The sequence below is a fragment of the Carlito syrichta genome, unplaced genomic scaffold, assembly GCF_000164805.1.
Source record: "Carlito syrichta isolate Samal-C Ts95f unplaced genomic scaffold, Tarsius_syrichta-2.0.1 Scaffold303667, whole genome shotgun sequence".
NCBI classification, from domain to species: Eukaryota; Metazoa; Chordata; class Mammalia; order Primates; family Tarsiidae; genus Carlito; species Carlito syrichta.
Genome location: NW_007247763.1, coordinates 765,418 through 779,523, shown reverse-complemented (window position 1 = coordinate 779,523; position 14,106 = coordinate 765,418). Strand labels below are relative to the sequence as shown.

Here is a 14,106-nt window from a genome sequence, read left to right as displayed (position 1 = left end):
GGCCTAATATTTGCATAGTCAGGTCCTAGGTATTATTTTTTCTTTGCGCTCAAAGTATAGCACAGAACCTTCCAAAAGTAGATGCTCGGTTCATATTCGGAGAATAACTGAACCTGTGAGCATCGATCTTACTTATGATAATTTAATTCTAAAGTCTTGGACAAGCTAAGTACATATAGTTACTTATCTTTTAATTTTATAAAACACACAGCCAAAAGGTTAAGGGTGCCAAATATTGATCACTTTACTCTTGTCCCCTATTTCTAGAGTTACCCATTTTGCTGCAGACTTTTCTCACATTCAAGATTTCAAACTCAATTCTTATTGGAATTCAAGATTCACATTCCAATTGAAAGTTGTATTGCACTGGATGTCTAAATCGGATGGAAGGTTTCGCAATGTGTTTTGCAAAACAGCCAAATTCTCAGTCTTCAACCAAATAAACAAGCGTGACCAATAGCACTCATTTACTTAGATTGCAGTGCTAAGTCAAAGGGATACTTGAAAAAATGCTCCAAAATGCGGATGAATCTCCAAATGACTCATTTATACCAGGAACACAAAAGTATTGTACACTGAGCTCCCTCCCGCCACACCCAGCCATCCACTACTCCAGACAGGGACTGCCCTCCTCAACAAGTGAAAGTCTGCTTCCACTTGTCTGGGTGTGGGGAGGAGCTGCGGGACATGGCCCTGGAACATGCACTGCCACGGCATTTCTGCCATGACTGAGTGCAGCTGTGGCTTGGGCTCTCTCTTCCCTCATCTCTCAAAGCCTCTTTGTACCGGGTCTGGAAGGCGCTGGGGACGGTATGATTGATCTTGGCCCAGAACTCCAGGACTCTCATCTTGCTGGTTTCCGCGTAAGCTCTTGGGCCCACAGGAACTCATAGCGTGCAGATCACTGTTGGGCACCTGCCGGTACTCCAGGTATTTGAGCCTCACGAGATCTTGAGTGATGAGCTTCCTGGTTTCCCCAAATATGAAGTGTTTCTTCCCAGGGTACACCCGCATCTTATACAGGAAGGCCCAGATCTCCTCCTCAGTGGCACAGTTGCCCTTCAGGAAGATCACGCCCAGCAGATTCATCAGGAGACCCGTCTTGGGAAAGTGCCTGCCACGACTCACTGCGCCTTTGTGAGGGAGGTCCATTTTGCTGACAAGGATGTAGGAGCGCTTCCTGGAAGCAACTTCCTTTAAATCCATGCCAAACACCACCTCTATGCTGAAAGAAGCTCTGCGGAGGATCTCAGGGAAGTGATTCTCATACTTTTTCTTGACAATCTTCAGCATATCTGCTTTCAGAATGGGCTTTTTCAACTTGTACATTTGCATCAGGAAATGCACCAGCATACTCGTCTTCTTGGTTAGAGGGTCTCTGGGAGACTGCTGAGTGGAGGGTGGGGCCTGGGAAGGACGTTGCCTCTTCTCAATTTTGCTGTTGGCTCCTTTGTGTGATCTCATGGGAGGAGCACCTTCAGATGGAGGGGCAGGCAGGGCCCTCCTCAGGCTCTTGCGAGCTCTGCCTGGCCTAGCAGCAGGCTTTCTCTTGGTCGCAAGCCCCAACGCAAAAAAGCAAGAGGCGGCGGATTCTTTTTTCTTTGTTGCAGTGGCCCGAGCAACCCGGAGACCTTGGGTTGCAGCTCGGGCCTTGCAGCACTTCTTTTCGGCGCAGAGTTTGCGCTTTCGACACCTAGGCATGATGGCTGTGACCAAGAACTGCAGGCAGCAGTGTGGGCAGGAAGGCAGCTGATGTGGGCAAGTGGAAGAGGGGAGGAGAGGGTATGAGTGCCTTCAGCATGGAGACACCACCTGGGATTTAAAGAAGGCTGCCTCTGCAGGTTTCCGTGAGAGACCACTGCTCTAAAAGCCCAGAGGGCTTCTGTTCTGATCACTTTGACCTCTGAGAACCCTGTGGAAGGAATCACAGTGTTTTAGGCTACAGTCTGCCCACCCTTCTGCTCTCGGCTGGGTCCATTCCTGAGTTCACATTCAAGACCATCTTACCAACTGTCAACAGGGCCTGGGTGCCTCCCCAGTGCTTCACTAAATTTGAAATCTGCAACCGATGTCCTCATCTCCTTGGGACCTCCTGATAGGACGTGACCAGATGCCTCAGCCCGGCCAACCTGCTAGGGGGAGCACTTTTGAGGTCCGCTCTTTCCCGGGCTCATTGGAGGTCTGAGATCTCATTCTCGGTCCTCACTTGTCCTTGACACACGACCTGGGACAGCTGCCTCTGCTGATCTGATGCCCTTCCCTCCTGACAAAGGCCCTCGGCAATCTAGCCCCATCAAAAGAAAGGAGGGTTCGCATCCATCTGACTTCCTCCCTGGGCCTGTCAGGGATGCCAGTGGGGAGGGCAGGAGGTTCTGTCATCTCTCTCTCGGGGGTGGGTGTGAGTGGTACCATCAGTCTTCATTCAAGGTCCTTGCCCTAAATCTTGTAGGGTCTGTGTCTTCTTCCCTTGTAGGTTTGGGGCAATGAGTCCAAGCTTCCTAGCACTCTCCAGGCAGTGAAGTGTCACCTCAGGCTCTCAGGCTCTCTGGGAGTTCTCAGGGCTGAGGCAAGGGCCGTGATGTATGGGATCTCCCTTTTTTGAGTCGGTGTTCCCCACAGTTTTCACTTAGAGCTCTGACACTGAATTCTGGTAGGACCCAGACCACTTTCCTCCACTGCCCTGAGTCCTCCACCCTCAAACCAGGCCCAGGACAGGGAAGTCAGCTCCTCCCCCCAACACCTATGTCCACGGTTGCCCGGAGCCGGGCAAAATCAGTGCGGGGACATCGTCAGTGTTGTCACCCCCATGGGGTAGGAGTGCCTTCATTAGCACACAGGGCCCACACCGTGACTCAACACCCAGCTCTCCTCCATCTGTGGGATCCAGACCAGTCCCTACGTCCAAGGTGCTCCCTGCCTCCCGAGACTTTCCAGGCAGATCTCCGCCGGACAGCCTGGCCAAGGCCTCCCGGTCCCCACCGCAGAGACGGGACTTAGTGGTCCCTCCTTGCCACAGGGTCAAACCTTCAGCCCTCGTTCGGGCTTTTCACCTTTATTCCGGAAAGGTCTGAAAATCCCCCCTGGGGCTACTGGACGCTGTGCCCCCTCAGAACCAGATCCTCACGTTCACTGCGGAAGTGATGATGTCCCATGTGACATCACTTCCGCCTGCCGCCGGGAGCTTCCAAGGGCTGACAGCAGGGCGAGACCCTCCGGCATGACAGTCTTCTGAAGCCAGTGGGCCCTAGGTCCTTACGCAGGGTTCTTACAGGTATTAGCGGAGTCTGGAAGCGCTTTCTCTTCTGGCCAGAGTCCGCCAGGCTCCAAACCAGGCCCCGCTTTCCTTGGTCCCTAGATGGGCAGTTTGGGGGTGCGACAAACGATGGCCACGTTCTGGGGCCTCACATGCCCGAAAGCGGGTGGGGGCTTTGGGTGGGCCCGTGTTTTCGGGAGAACTCCTTTGCTTGCCATAGTCGATCCTCACATCAACAGCTCTCAGGGTCGAGGACCTCTGAAGAACTGAGGCTGCCTGCCCCATGAGGCAAGGCCATGGTATCCCTGGCACCGTTTCGGCTGAAATGAGAGGCATCTCGGCCTCATGTTTCTGCCTGACGTCCCCCAAGGTGAAGAACCGGGGCCAGGCTCCCTGAAGTCCTCTCATTCGTGGTTTCAGTTATCCCTGATTCAGTCACCCAGGAACCTCGTCGTGCTTCCCGCGTCTTGGGACTCCCAGGTCCCTGATGTTAACTCTTCTTAGAGCAAGCTCTCTTCTTCCCGGGACGTGCCAGGTGGAAGTTAGAGTGGGGGACACTAGGCCAGGGGAGTTTGGGTCCCGTGAGTGCTGACAGCACAGCCAGGTTTCCATGGAGCTCCACTGTCATGGTTCCCTATTGTCCCGACTCAGGACCCTCCTCTTGGTCATAATCAGATCTTCGGATCCTCCCTCCACTTCACTGAGGTCACCTTCCTTAGGTCAAGGCTCTCGCTCCACGGAGAGCTATGGCGGCAAAAGTGAGAGTGCTCAGTGTGACTGCCCCACCTGGACCTTCTAGGACTGAGAGCAGGTTTTTGTAAAGATCTCTGAAGGACCCCCTATCTTTTGGGGTGGTTGTCTCGCCAACATTTTTCATGACCTCTCTCATTTTCCACTTTCTTTTAGATTAAAGGCTTCCTGGGAAATACCACATTCCTGAGAACTCTTGAGCAGTTTTCCTGCTGCAAACCTTGCAAGTCTGTGTCCCAGCCTTAATGAAAGATAGAGAAACTTTCACAAAGTCGGGGGCTCAGGTTAGGTAGTGAGTGTTCAGAGAAAAAGTATGTTGATTTATCCTCTTTTTTTTTAAAGTGACTGAATTTTCCATTAAGTGAGAAAGGTAAAAGTTCAAACAAGCATTAGCATCATCTTATATAGAAACTTATACTCTCTTATCTAATGTTCCAGTGTGCCTCCATGCCCCAATCACTTTGGTCATTTAGTGCCTGTTCCATAAGGGGAGGTGGGATCCTTAAAGGTGTGGGGTACTGCCCAGATTCCTAACAACTGACAAAAGTTGGCACCATTTGCCATCCTTCTCTTTGTCCTCAGCCTTTTCTGCTGTGTAAAGTCAGTCTTTTCATTTAAATGGATTAGCTGAGTCCTTTGATTTATCTTTTCAGTCTTATTGTGTGGACTTGAGTTCCCTGCCTTGCTCATTTGCATATCCAGAACAATGGGCAGAGAAAAAAAGATGATAAAACACCAGCTCTTTTTCTGTCGCTAGAAGCTCTGATATGGTTGGGAATGTTTGAGGACTGGGTGGATCCCCTTCACTAAACTGCTTATTTGATCCCCCTCCCCTCACTGCTGTGAATGGTGGCTACTAATGACTCACAGTTGCCTTCTTCTCTAGAGAGTCATTCATGGAAGATTTTTGGCCCAAGAGTTTCTACAAGTTTAGCAGTCCACAGACAATAACTGACTGATAATCAGATAAAAAGTTCAATCTCCTTGCTTCCAGGTGGATTCAACTCTGTGGTGTGATTAATGATTCAGAACTGCCCATGGGATCCCTCAAGTCAGCCAGGATCACATCCTTATTTATCTCCTATATGCCCATCTTGATCTTTTTACTCAATTTTTCCTGAGATCACTGTCTCCCACCCCCCCAAAATTTTTTTTTAACTCAAATCCATGTCTCAGCTCCTAGGAAACCTGGCTTAAGAGATGTATCTTCAAGGGATCTCCATCCCACTGGGATTTTCTGGGGCACACAGCATGAGGGTGCTATGAGGTATCACTGTTTTTAAAGGCTATAGTTATTAGTTATGTGTCCATAATTTGTTATGTCTTTCTTTATTCCAGTAGCTTTAGGGGGTACAAATACTTTTTTTTTTTTTTTTAACATGGTTGCACTATACAGTTGTAAAGACATCTGGGCTTTAAGTGTATCCACCACTCCCACCTGTGCACATTGTACCTGATAGGTGATTTTTCACTCCTCTACCCTTCCCCTCCTCCCCCTTCTGAGTCTCCAGTGTCTATTATACCATTCTCCATGTCTTTGCAGATCTGTAGTTTAACTCCCACTTATAAGAGGGCGCATTTAGTATTTGTTGTTGTTTTTTTTTCCTGTATTAGTTCACTTAAGATAATGTTCTCCAATTCATCCAGGTTGCTACAAAATACATTATTTCATTCTTTTTGACAGGTGAGTAGTATTTTATAGTATATATGCCACATTTTCATTATTCACTGATCAGTTGATGGGCATTCAAGTTGATTCCACATCTGTGAAACATATCCTTCTTTTCAATAACCAGTATTAGCCTCTTACATGACTTCTGTTTTAATTGATTGACTTCCTAACAGGAAGGAGCTGTCCAGGATGGTTGCTTGTCCACTGATTTTAAAGTTATCTGACTTTACATATGCAGATGATCATATTGTCACCAAATAATATTTCATTCTCTTCTTTATTCATAATTTTCATTCATTATAGTATTTTTAAATTGCTTTGTCTATGTATTCCAATCCAATTCTTTGGACACAGAGTCCCTTGTTTTAATCCTCTAAGATATATTTGTGAGTAATGACAAGAAAAGTGAATTAAGGGACACAAGGTCTGTTTCAGGCAGAGGAATGAAACAACAGTGTGGGCTCCAAAAGACTTCAGGCCATGAGTTTAGCCCATCCTTGTAATTACTGTTTCTGTACAATTAAGGACATTATCAAACTCCAAGACAAGGAAACTGCAGTCCAAAAAATTCTGCCAATTAAAACTACACTGAGATACCACCTAACTCCAGTCAGAATGCCATCATCAATAACTCAAAAAATAACAGATGCTGGCGAGAATGTGGTGAAAAGGGAACACTTCTACACTGTTGGTGGGAGTGTAAACTAGTACAGCCACTGTGGAAATCAGTGTGGTGATTCCTAAAAGTTCTAAAAATCGACCTTCCATATGACCCCGCAATCCCCCTACTGGGAATATACCTGGAAGAACTCAAATCACTCTATCAAAAAGATACCTGCACACGTATGTTTATCGCAGCATTGTTCACAATAGCAAGAACATGGAACCAATCGTGCTGTCCATCAAAAGAGGATTGGATTTTTAAAATGTGGTACCTATGCACAATGGAATATTATGCAGGAATAAAGAAGAACAAAATCATGAACTTCACAGCAACCTGGATGGAATCAAAGTTTATAATACTGAGTGATCTCTTACAGAAACAAAGAGCTGAGTATCACATGTTCTCACTCATAAGTGCACATTGAACAACTACCGTAATACTATAAGAAAAGGATTGACAGTAGCAGGAAACTGTGGGGGGCAGGGAGGTGGGATTGACAATAGTTGATATCTGTCTGGGGTAGGGGAGGCACACCTCATCAACAAAGATACCTGCACAATGAATATTTGTATACCTCACCCTGAATTGTACTCCACAATTTTAAAATAAAAATTAAAAGAGGAAAAAAAACACAACATAAAAAATAGAAATAATAAAAACAAAAACAAAAAATGCTGCTTAGTAAGGAAAATTGTGCAATATGAGGACAGAACCCCCAAAAAACGAAATTATCTTTTGGAGAGCAGGCACCTTGTAGTACAGGCTTCCACTGCTAGGTAAGTGTTCTAGGAACCCATCACCATCAGTGTACCAGCCAGAGTTGTTGTGAGAGGCTTCATTCAGCTTCAGTAAAATTTTTTTTGCAATTCTTTCAAAGCATTTCCTCATTTCATGATGGGTGATTTACACGAACAACGTGTGACAGTGAAATTTTGATTTTGGTTGAGGAAAAATGCAGTGGAAATGGTTATTATGCTACAGACAGCTTACAAAGACACTGCTGTGAGTAAAACACAAGTTTACAAATGGTTGTTCAATATTAAACAAGGTGAAATGTCGATTGACATTAACCTTGTTCTGGGAGTTCTTTGATCAGTCAAACTGAAAAAAATGTGGTAAGAATTAATAAGCCATCTTGGAAGACCACCATTGGGCTGTTGATGAACTTGTAAGGTTGACTGTGGTATCATGGAGTCCCTGTCAGTGAATTTTATGTGAAAATTTGGGCATGAGACTAGTTTTAGCAAAATTCGTGCCTCACATGATCATGCTTGAACAAAGAGACAATCATTTGGCTGCGTGCCGTGCTTTGAAGGAGCAGTGGGGGTTGACCCTGATTTTTTTTTCCAAAGTCATAGCTAGAGATGAATCTTGGTGCTATGGTTATGACTCCAAAATGAAACAGAATCTAGCAAATAGAAAAATGCCACTTCCCCAGGACTCAAAAAAGCATGACAAGTGAAGTCAAATGTGAAAACAGTGATCTTTTTTTTTTTTTAATGTAAGAGGGATTGTGTACTAGAAATTTGTCCCTCCAAATAAAATGGTCAACAAAGTTTTTATCTGGAAGTTTTGAGAAGGTTGCATCACAATATGTGGAAGAACCATCCTGAGCTGAGGCAAAGAGATAACTGGTTCTTCTGTCATGACAACACACCTGCCCACACGGCACTGAGTGTTCAGCAGTTTTTGACCAAAAACAGCACGATCCCCCTGTTCCATCCTCCCTATTCTTCCAGTCTCACCCCAAGTGACTATTTTGTTTGTTTGTTTGTTTCCCCGGATGAGAAAAACTCCTCAAAGGAAAACGCTTTGTTGATGTGGCAGAGGTGAACACAAAACAGCAGAAGCACTAAAAGGCATCAAAATCGACATGTTCAAAAACTGTTTTGAGCAGTGGAAAAAGTGTCTCAATAAGTATATTGCATCAAAAGGAGAATACTTTAAGGTGACTGAATTTTAAACACGGAAGAATGAATATACAATGTTTTTGTAAACAAATCTGGGGTTTTTCGGGGGGGGTCCCTCCTATATATACTGAGTTTGTGGGAGTCTGCACAAGCTATGCACATCATACCCAGGGAGTTTCTAAGAAATAAGTGTGATATTCTTTTGAGATTGTAAATAGGGACCAGAATCTATTCCATTAAAAAGCAAACTCAGATTATTTCTTTTCCTTGTTTTTTGGCAAACTCCAATGGATGTCAATTTTGGGTTGTGGTAAAATGAATGCAAATCAAAGTGGTATGGAGAAAACACTAGAGTTGGTCTATGAGCAAAATTGTAGAATATCTGAATTGCATAAAGCTGGGAAAGACATTTTCACACTGAAAATATGATTTCATAGGAAAAATGTGCTTAGATTATCTTTGTAAGGAGCATTTGGGGCTGATTTGTTGTTTCTTGACCCAGAGTACTTTATATTCCCTGAAATCTCCTGGATTTTAAAAATATCATCAGGGTGGGTGATAGCCTCTGTGGTCAAAATAGTCATAATAATAACCGTCATTGTTTAAAGGCTCAGTGCACTACAAGACTTGATCCCCATGCACCACATTCCACCAGACCTACAAGACAGCGTGTATCAAAAGATGCAGGGCCTGAGGCTCCAAATTTTGGAAATGTGCCCCAGTTCACACAACTATTAAGTGATGTGGCTGGGGCTAGAGCCCTCATCTGAATTACTCTAGAGCACAGTCCACTCTTCCCAGACTGAGGTTGACCATGAGTTGCTTAATTCACGTTCTTCTACAATCCCAAGGTGTAATTCAGGTGTGTTTGTTTGTTTGCTTGCTTATTTGTTTTTAAAGGACTCTGTGTCTCAACACTGGATTATACTGAATAAATAGAGGCATAAGAATACAAACATAAGTGACTGGTGTGAATTATATAGAGAAATAAATAATACTCGGTGACATGATCATCTACAAAAGAACAAATGAATAGTCTCAAAGCTAAAGAGTTCACAAAACTATGAGTTTCTCCCTTTTTTCTGAGAAAGTAAATCTTTTAGAATTACCCTTAGTTGGAGAACTGAAGAAATAAATAAGAGTGTGCTTCATTTTATTTTGTTTCGACATTTCTGTCTTGGATTCTCCATCTTGTATTCCAGTTTTTCTACATCGCATCTCTCCTAGGATAGGGACTCTTTCTCTGCAGAGTTTGCAAAGAGAAAACGGATGAAGTTTTTGCAAGGATATGGTGTTTCCTTGGAAACCTTTAGTCAAGAGACAAAAACTAAAATGAGTATGCCCATGAATGAGTACCTGGGAGTCAGCCACTTCATAATAAAGGTATCACCCAGATGCTTACTGTGGGAGATGTCAATTCAGGAGATGGAGGGTTTTCAGGTTTTCATAGATGTAAGGCTAGGATCCTAACTGAGGAATGATGAAAGAACCAAGGTAGAACTCAGGAGTCCTATAGAGTCATGTCCTCACTGCCTGTGCTTGCATGTCCCAAAAAGATTGTGATCCCGTGAATGTCACTCTGAATTTCATCTCAGAATTCATATTTCTCACACCGGTTCTTGTTAGGAACTTGGCCTCTTCCCTCTGCAAAACTGAGGCTGCCCCCATTAGACCGAGGCTTTCACCTTCCTGAGACTCTCCAGGTAGAAATCAACCTGACAGCTCTTTCTGGAGCTTCCTAGGGACACAGCAGAAGGGACTTTGTGGGACTTCCTGTGGGTGCTACCCTTAGTCAATATTCAGGTCTTCACCTCAACAAGTGCCCAGTCCTATAATTTCACTCTCTGTGTACCTGAACCTGCTCTCACTATGAGCTACAGTATAACTTTTAAAAAATTAAAAATGCTCACTTTCCAGGTGCCAAACTGAGAAATTTGAAGATTCGAGGGACCATCAAACCCCGAACACGGAGGACATCAAAGAATCCAGTCCAATCCTTTGTTTTCAACCTGGGAAAGCTCAGAAAAGAACTTGCCAGGGTGAGCATCTCCCTTATTTTTTTAATATCAGATCTAAGGGAGAGGGAGGTAAGATTCTTAGTCTTATGATGCACCTGTCAGCAGAAGTGTGGTGGTGCCAGGCCTTGCATGGGGACAAAGGGGTGACCCTGAATGAGAGCTGAAGACCACAATAATCCCAAAGCAGGAAGGAACCTGCTGAATTCTCAGCACTGGGTGTCATTCTCTGGCAAGGTGGTAGAATGAGGCATCAGTTCAATTCCTTTCCTTGGGTTCCAGAGTGCTTTGAGGTGTCAACTTCAGGATAGTAGAGGGAAGCAGCTCAGGCCTTTCCAAGACTTGATTTGATAATTTTTTTAATGAACTGAGAGGCCTTCAAACACCAGAAGTCAAGATATCCCGCTTCCAGTACTTTCTGTCACCCCAGAAAGCCCAAAGCAGGACTGGAAGGGTGCAGGCTAACACTCACTCTAAGAGTTCTAGGGTTCCTTTATGGTGACCTAGGGAATGGCCGACCAGGAGAACAGAATCCCTGCGGGTCTCTAGAGCAATGTCCTCTGGTAACTAGCAAAGGCAAGTTGCCTTCAATAAAGTTAAGGTGGTGTCTCCCTGCTGAAGGCACTCACAGACCCACATTATGCCTTCTTCAGGTGTGCCAACCACCTACTTTCCAGACGTCAGTCCCTGCCATCTGTGACCAGCCACCATGCCTCATGATCAGAAGAGTAAGCTCTGTGTCATGATAAATACCACAAGGGTCGAGATGAGACCCCTAGTCTCCAGGTGGCTCAGGTCACTTCAGTAGAGAAAGAAAAGTCTCCATTATTTTCTTCTCCTTTTTGGGAGGGTGCTGTCTTGGGCCTTCATGTTGCTGTCATCCCCATAAGACTCAGGGTACCCCCAACTACCACCACTGCTGCTGCAGCTGTTTCATGCACAGTCTACAAAATGTGCCAAGAGGCAAGGTGAGGAAAGTAAAAATTCCTCTCAGGCCTCAGTATGTACTGAGAGCTCACACAAAGAATCAGTCACTAAGAGAGTGAGGATGTTGATGCAGTTGTTGGAGTTCAAGTATAAAATGAAAGAGCTCATTACCAAAGGAGAGATGCTGAAGGCTGTTTACAGTGAGCACTTCCCTGAGATCTTCAGGAGAGCCTCTGAGCTACTAGAGCTGCCATTGGACCTCGACTTGAATAAAATCAATCCAAATGTTTATACCTATACCTTTGTCATCAAGCTAGATCTTACAAAGGGTGGAAATCTCAATGGTGAGTGGGAATTTCCCAAAAACAGTTCCCCTATGCCTCTCCTGAGTGTGATCTTCATACATGGCAGCAGTGCTACTAAGGAGGAGATCTAGGACTTCCTGAATATTTCAGGGGTCTGTGATGGAAAATGACACATCATCTTTGGAGAGCCCCAAAGTATAATCACCCAAGATATGGTACAGGAAAAATACCTGGAGTGCCAGTAGGTGCTCAACAGTGATCCCCCATGCTATCAATGCCTGTGGGGTGCAAAAGCCTATGGTGAATCCAACAAGATGAAAGTTCTAGAGTTTTTTTGCCAAGGTCAATGATACCATCCCCAAGATTTTCCCATCCTCTTATGAAGAGGCTTTGAGAGATGAGGAAAAGAAATCTCAAGCCAGAGTTGCAGCCAGTTCCAGCACTACTGATAAGTCCCGTGCATGTTCCAAGGCCAAGTCCTCTTGTTGCTCTCATCCCCAGTGAGGTCTGTCAAAGATTTTCTTCACATTGTGCTTGAAAAGGTCTATTAACTTCTGTTTCTGTTATGGATAAATAATTAGTTGACTAATTTTTCTGTATTATTCAACTGCTATTCCTTTCAACACAAGGTTAATTTAGATTCAGAATGTAAGTTTATAGATGACACAACCACACATTGTTTGCTGTTTATCAGGTAGAGTAGCAAGAATTTTGTTTTCTGAATGATATACCCAAAAAAGTATATTAAAAAGTATACATAAAAAAGTAAGTACTTTTATGATTCAAGTAAGTTCATGTGGAATTAAAATAGGAATATCCTTGAAAATGTGAAAGACCCAACAAAATACATGGAATTAGAAGACTGAAAAAAAGGTAGTGGTCAACTCCTGGTTTACTTTACTTTATTAGAATTTTCTTTTCATAAAACTATATACTTTTTAAACATTATGTACCTGGATTGCCTAATATTATTTAAGAATGTGTTAGATTTAAAATCATAGTGATGCAGACATCTTGTTCATGACTTGTATTTTACTTAAACATTAATTGAGCACCTGCTGTTAGGAAGTCTTCATGCTTGTAGTAGAAATGTCTAGTCAAGAAGACAAAATTTCTGCCCATGCAATTAAACAATCTAGGAGATGCTATCATAGTGAGACTAGATGAGATTCCCTGAATTGTATAATGATGGGGGAATTAAAAGGTGATGAAGATAATATATTATGTAGTTTTCATTGCTCAGCAGAATGCCTTCTGTTTGCCTTAGAATGTTTCATAAATTGAGATGTCCTAGATTTAAAAACCCCCAGCTGGATAGATAGTAATGCCTCAAGTCAAAGTCACCATATTAATAATTACCACTACCTGATGCCCCTATAAAAGACAGTCATAGTCACAAATGCTTTACATCCATGACATATATTCCACCAGTCTTACAAGATAGGGCTCATCAAACCCACTTTACAGTAGAGAGCCTGAGTCCCACTGAGTCTGGTAATGTGCCAAAGTTCACAGGGCTAGTAGTGACAGAGTTGGGACTAGCCCCTTGGCCTGAATGACTCTAGAGTTCACACTGTCGCAGTCCTCCCAACCTGAAGCCCACCTTGTGTCTCTCCTTTCAATTTTCATCACAGTGTTCCAAAAGTTTTTCAGATGACACAAAAAAATGACCTTGTGCCCAAATTTATGGATTAGAATACATAGCCGGGCAATAAGAATTCCAAGATAATTGAGAGGCAAAAATAAAGAAATTAAAAGCATGATTATATACGTTTGCAGTCTTAGATAATCTGAAAAGATCAGAGGCTACCAAATCATCCTGGACAATCTCTTCCTGTAGAAAGTCAATCTATCAGAAGTTGTATGAGACTGGGCCCATTGGCTCAAGCCTGTAATCTTAGCACTTTTGGGAGCCCAAATTGGGAAAATCACTTGAGCTGGGGAGTTTGAGAACAGCCTGGGAAACATAACGAGACCTCATTTCTACAAAAAAAAAAAAAAATACTCAGGCATGGTGGTGTGCACCTGTACTCCTAGCTACTCAGGAGGCTCAGGAGGCAGGGATGGAAGAGTTGCCAGAATCCAAAAGGTCAGGGCTGTGGTGACCTGTGATTGTGCCACGACACTTCAGTCTGGGCACCAGAGTGAAACTCTGACGAGAGAGAGAGAGAGAAGTGTTTCTCTGATAGGACCTCTCCAATCCTGGGCACCTGCTTGGTGCTACAGCTGTCCCATTTCACACCACTCCTAGAATAGGGACTCATTCTCTGTAAGGTTTGCAGAAGAGAAGCTGCTCTAGAGTTTGCAGGGATGTGGTATTTCCCAGGGAGCATTTAATCCAAAGACACAGCCAAGAATAGGGTGGGGGAAACAACACCCCATGTAGAAGGACTCTGGAGATCAACACACCATGTAGAAAGACAAGGCATATCAATATCCTACAATACAAGGTAGAAGGTCACACAGAGAGACCAAGTCCTGCTGCTGTCAGACATACAGAGTCCAGACAGGGCTATCCATCTGAGCATCCTCTCACATATTCTTCAGGCTTTTGAGGAACATAAGGGCCCTAAGGGCAGCACCTTCAGGTCAGGAGAAGAAGGTCTCCCA

At 44.2% G+C, this 14,106-nt stretch overlaps 1 protein-coding gene across 1 annotated transcript; it reads right to left on the bottom strand.

The window, feature by feature from the left end:
- Nucleotides 1-632: 632 nt before the first annotated feature.
- On the bottom strand, nucleotides 633-1,701 carry MAGEB3 (MAGE family member B3). The gene is given in 3 exon segments (XM_008058975.1): nucleotides 633-877; nucleotides 880-900; nucleotides 903-1,701. Coding segments are annotated over 3 exon segments (1,065 nt in total).
- Nucleotides 1,702-14,106: the final 12,405 nt, after the last annotated feature.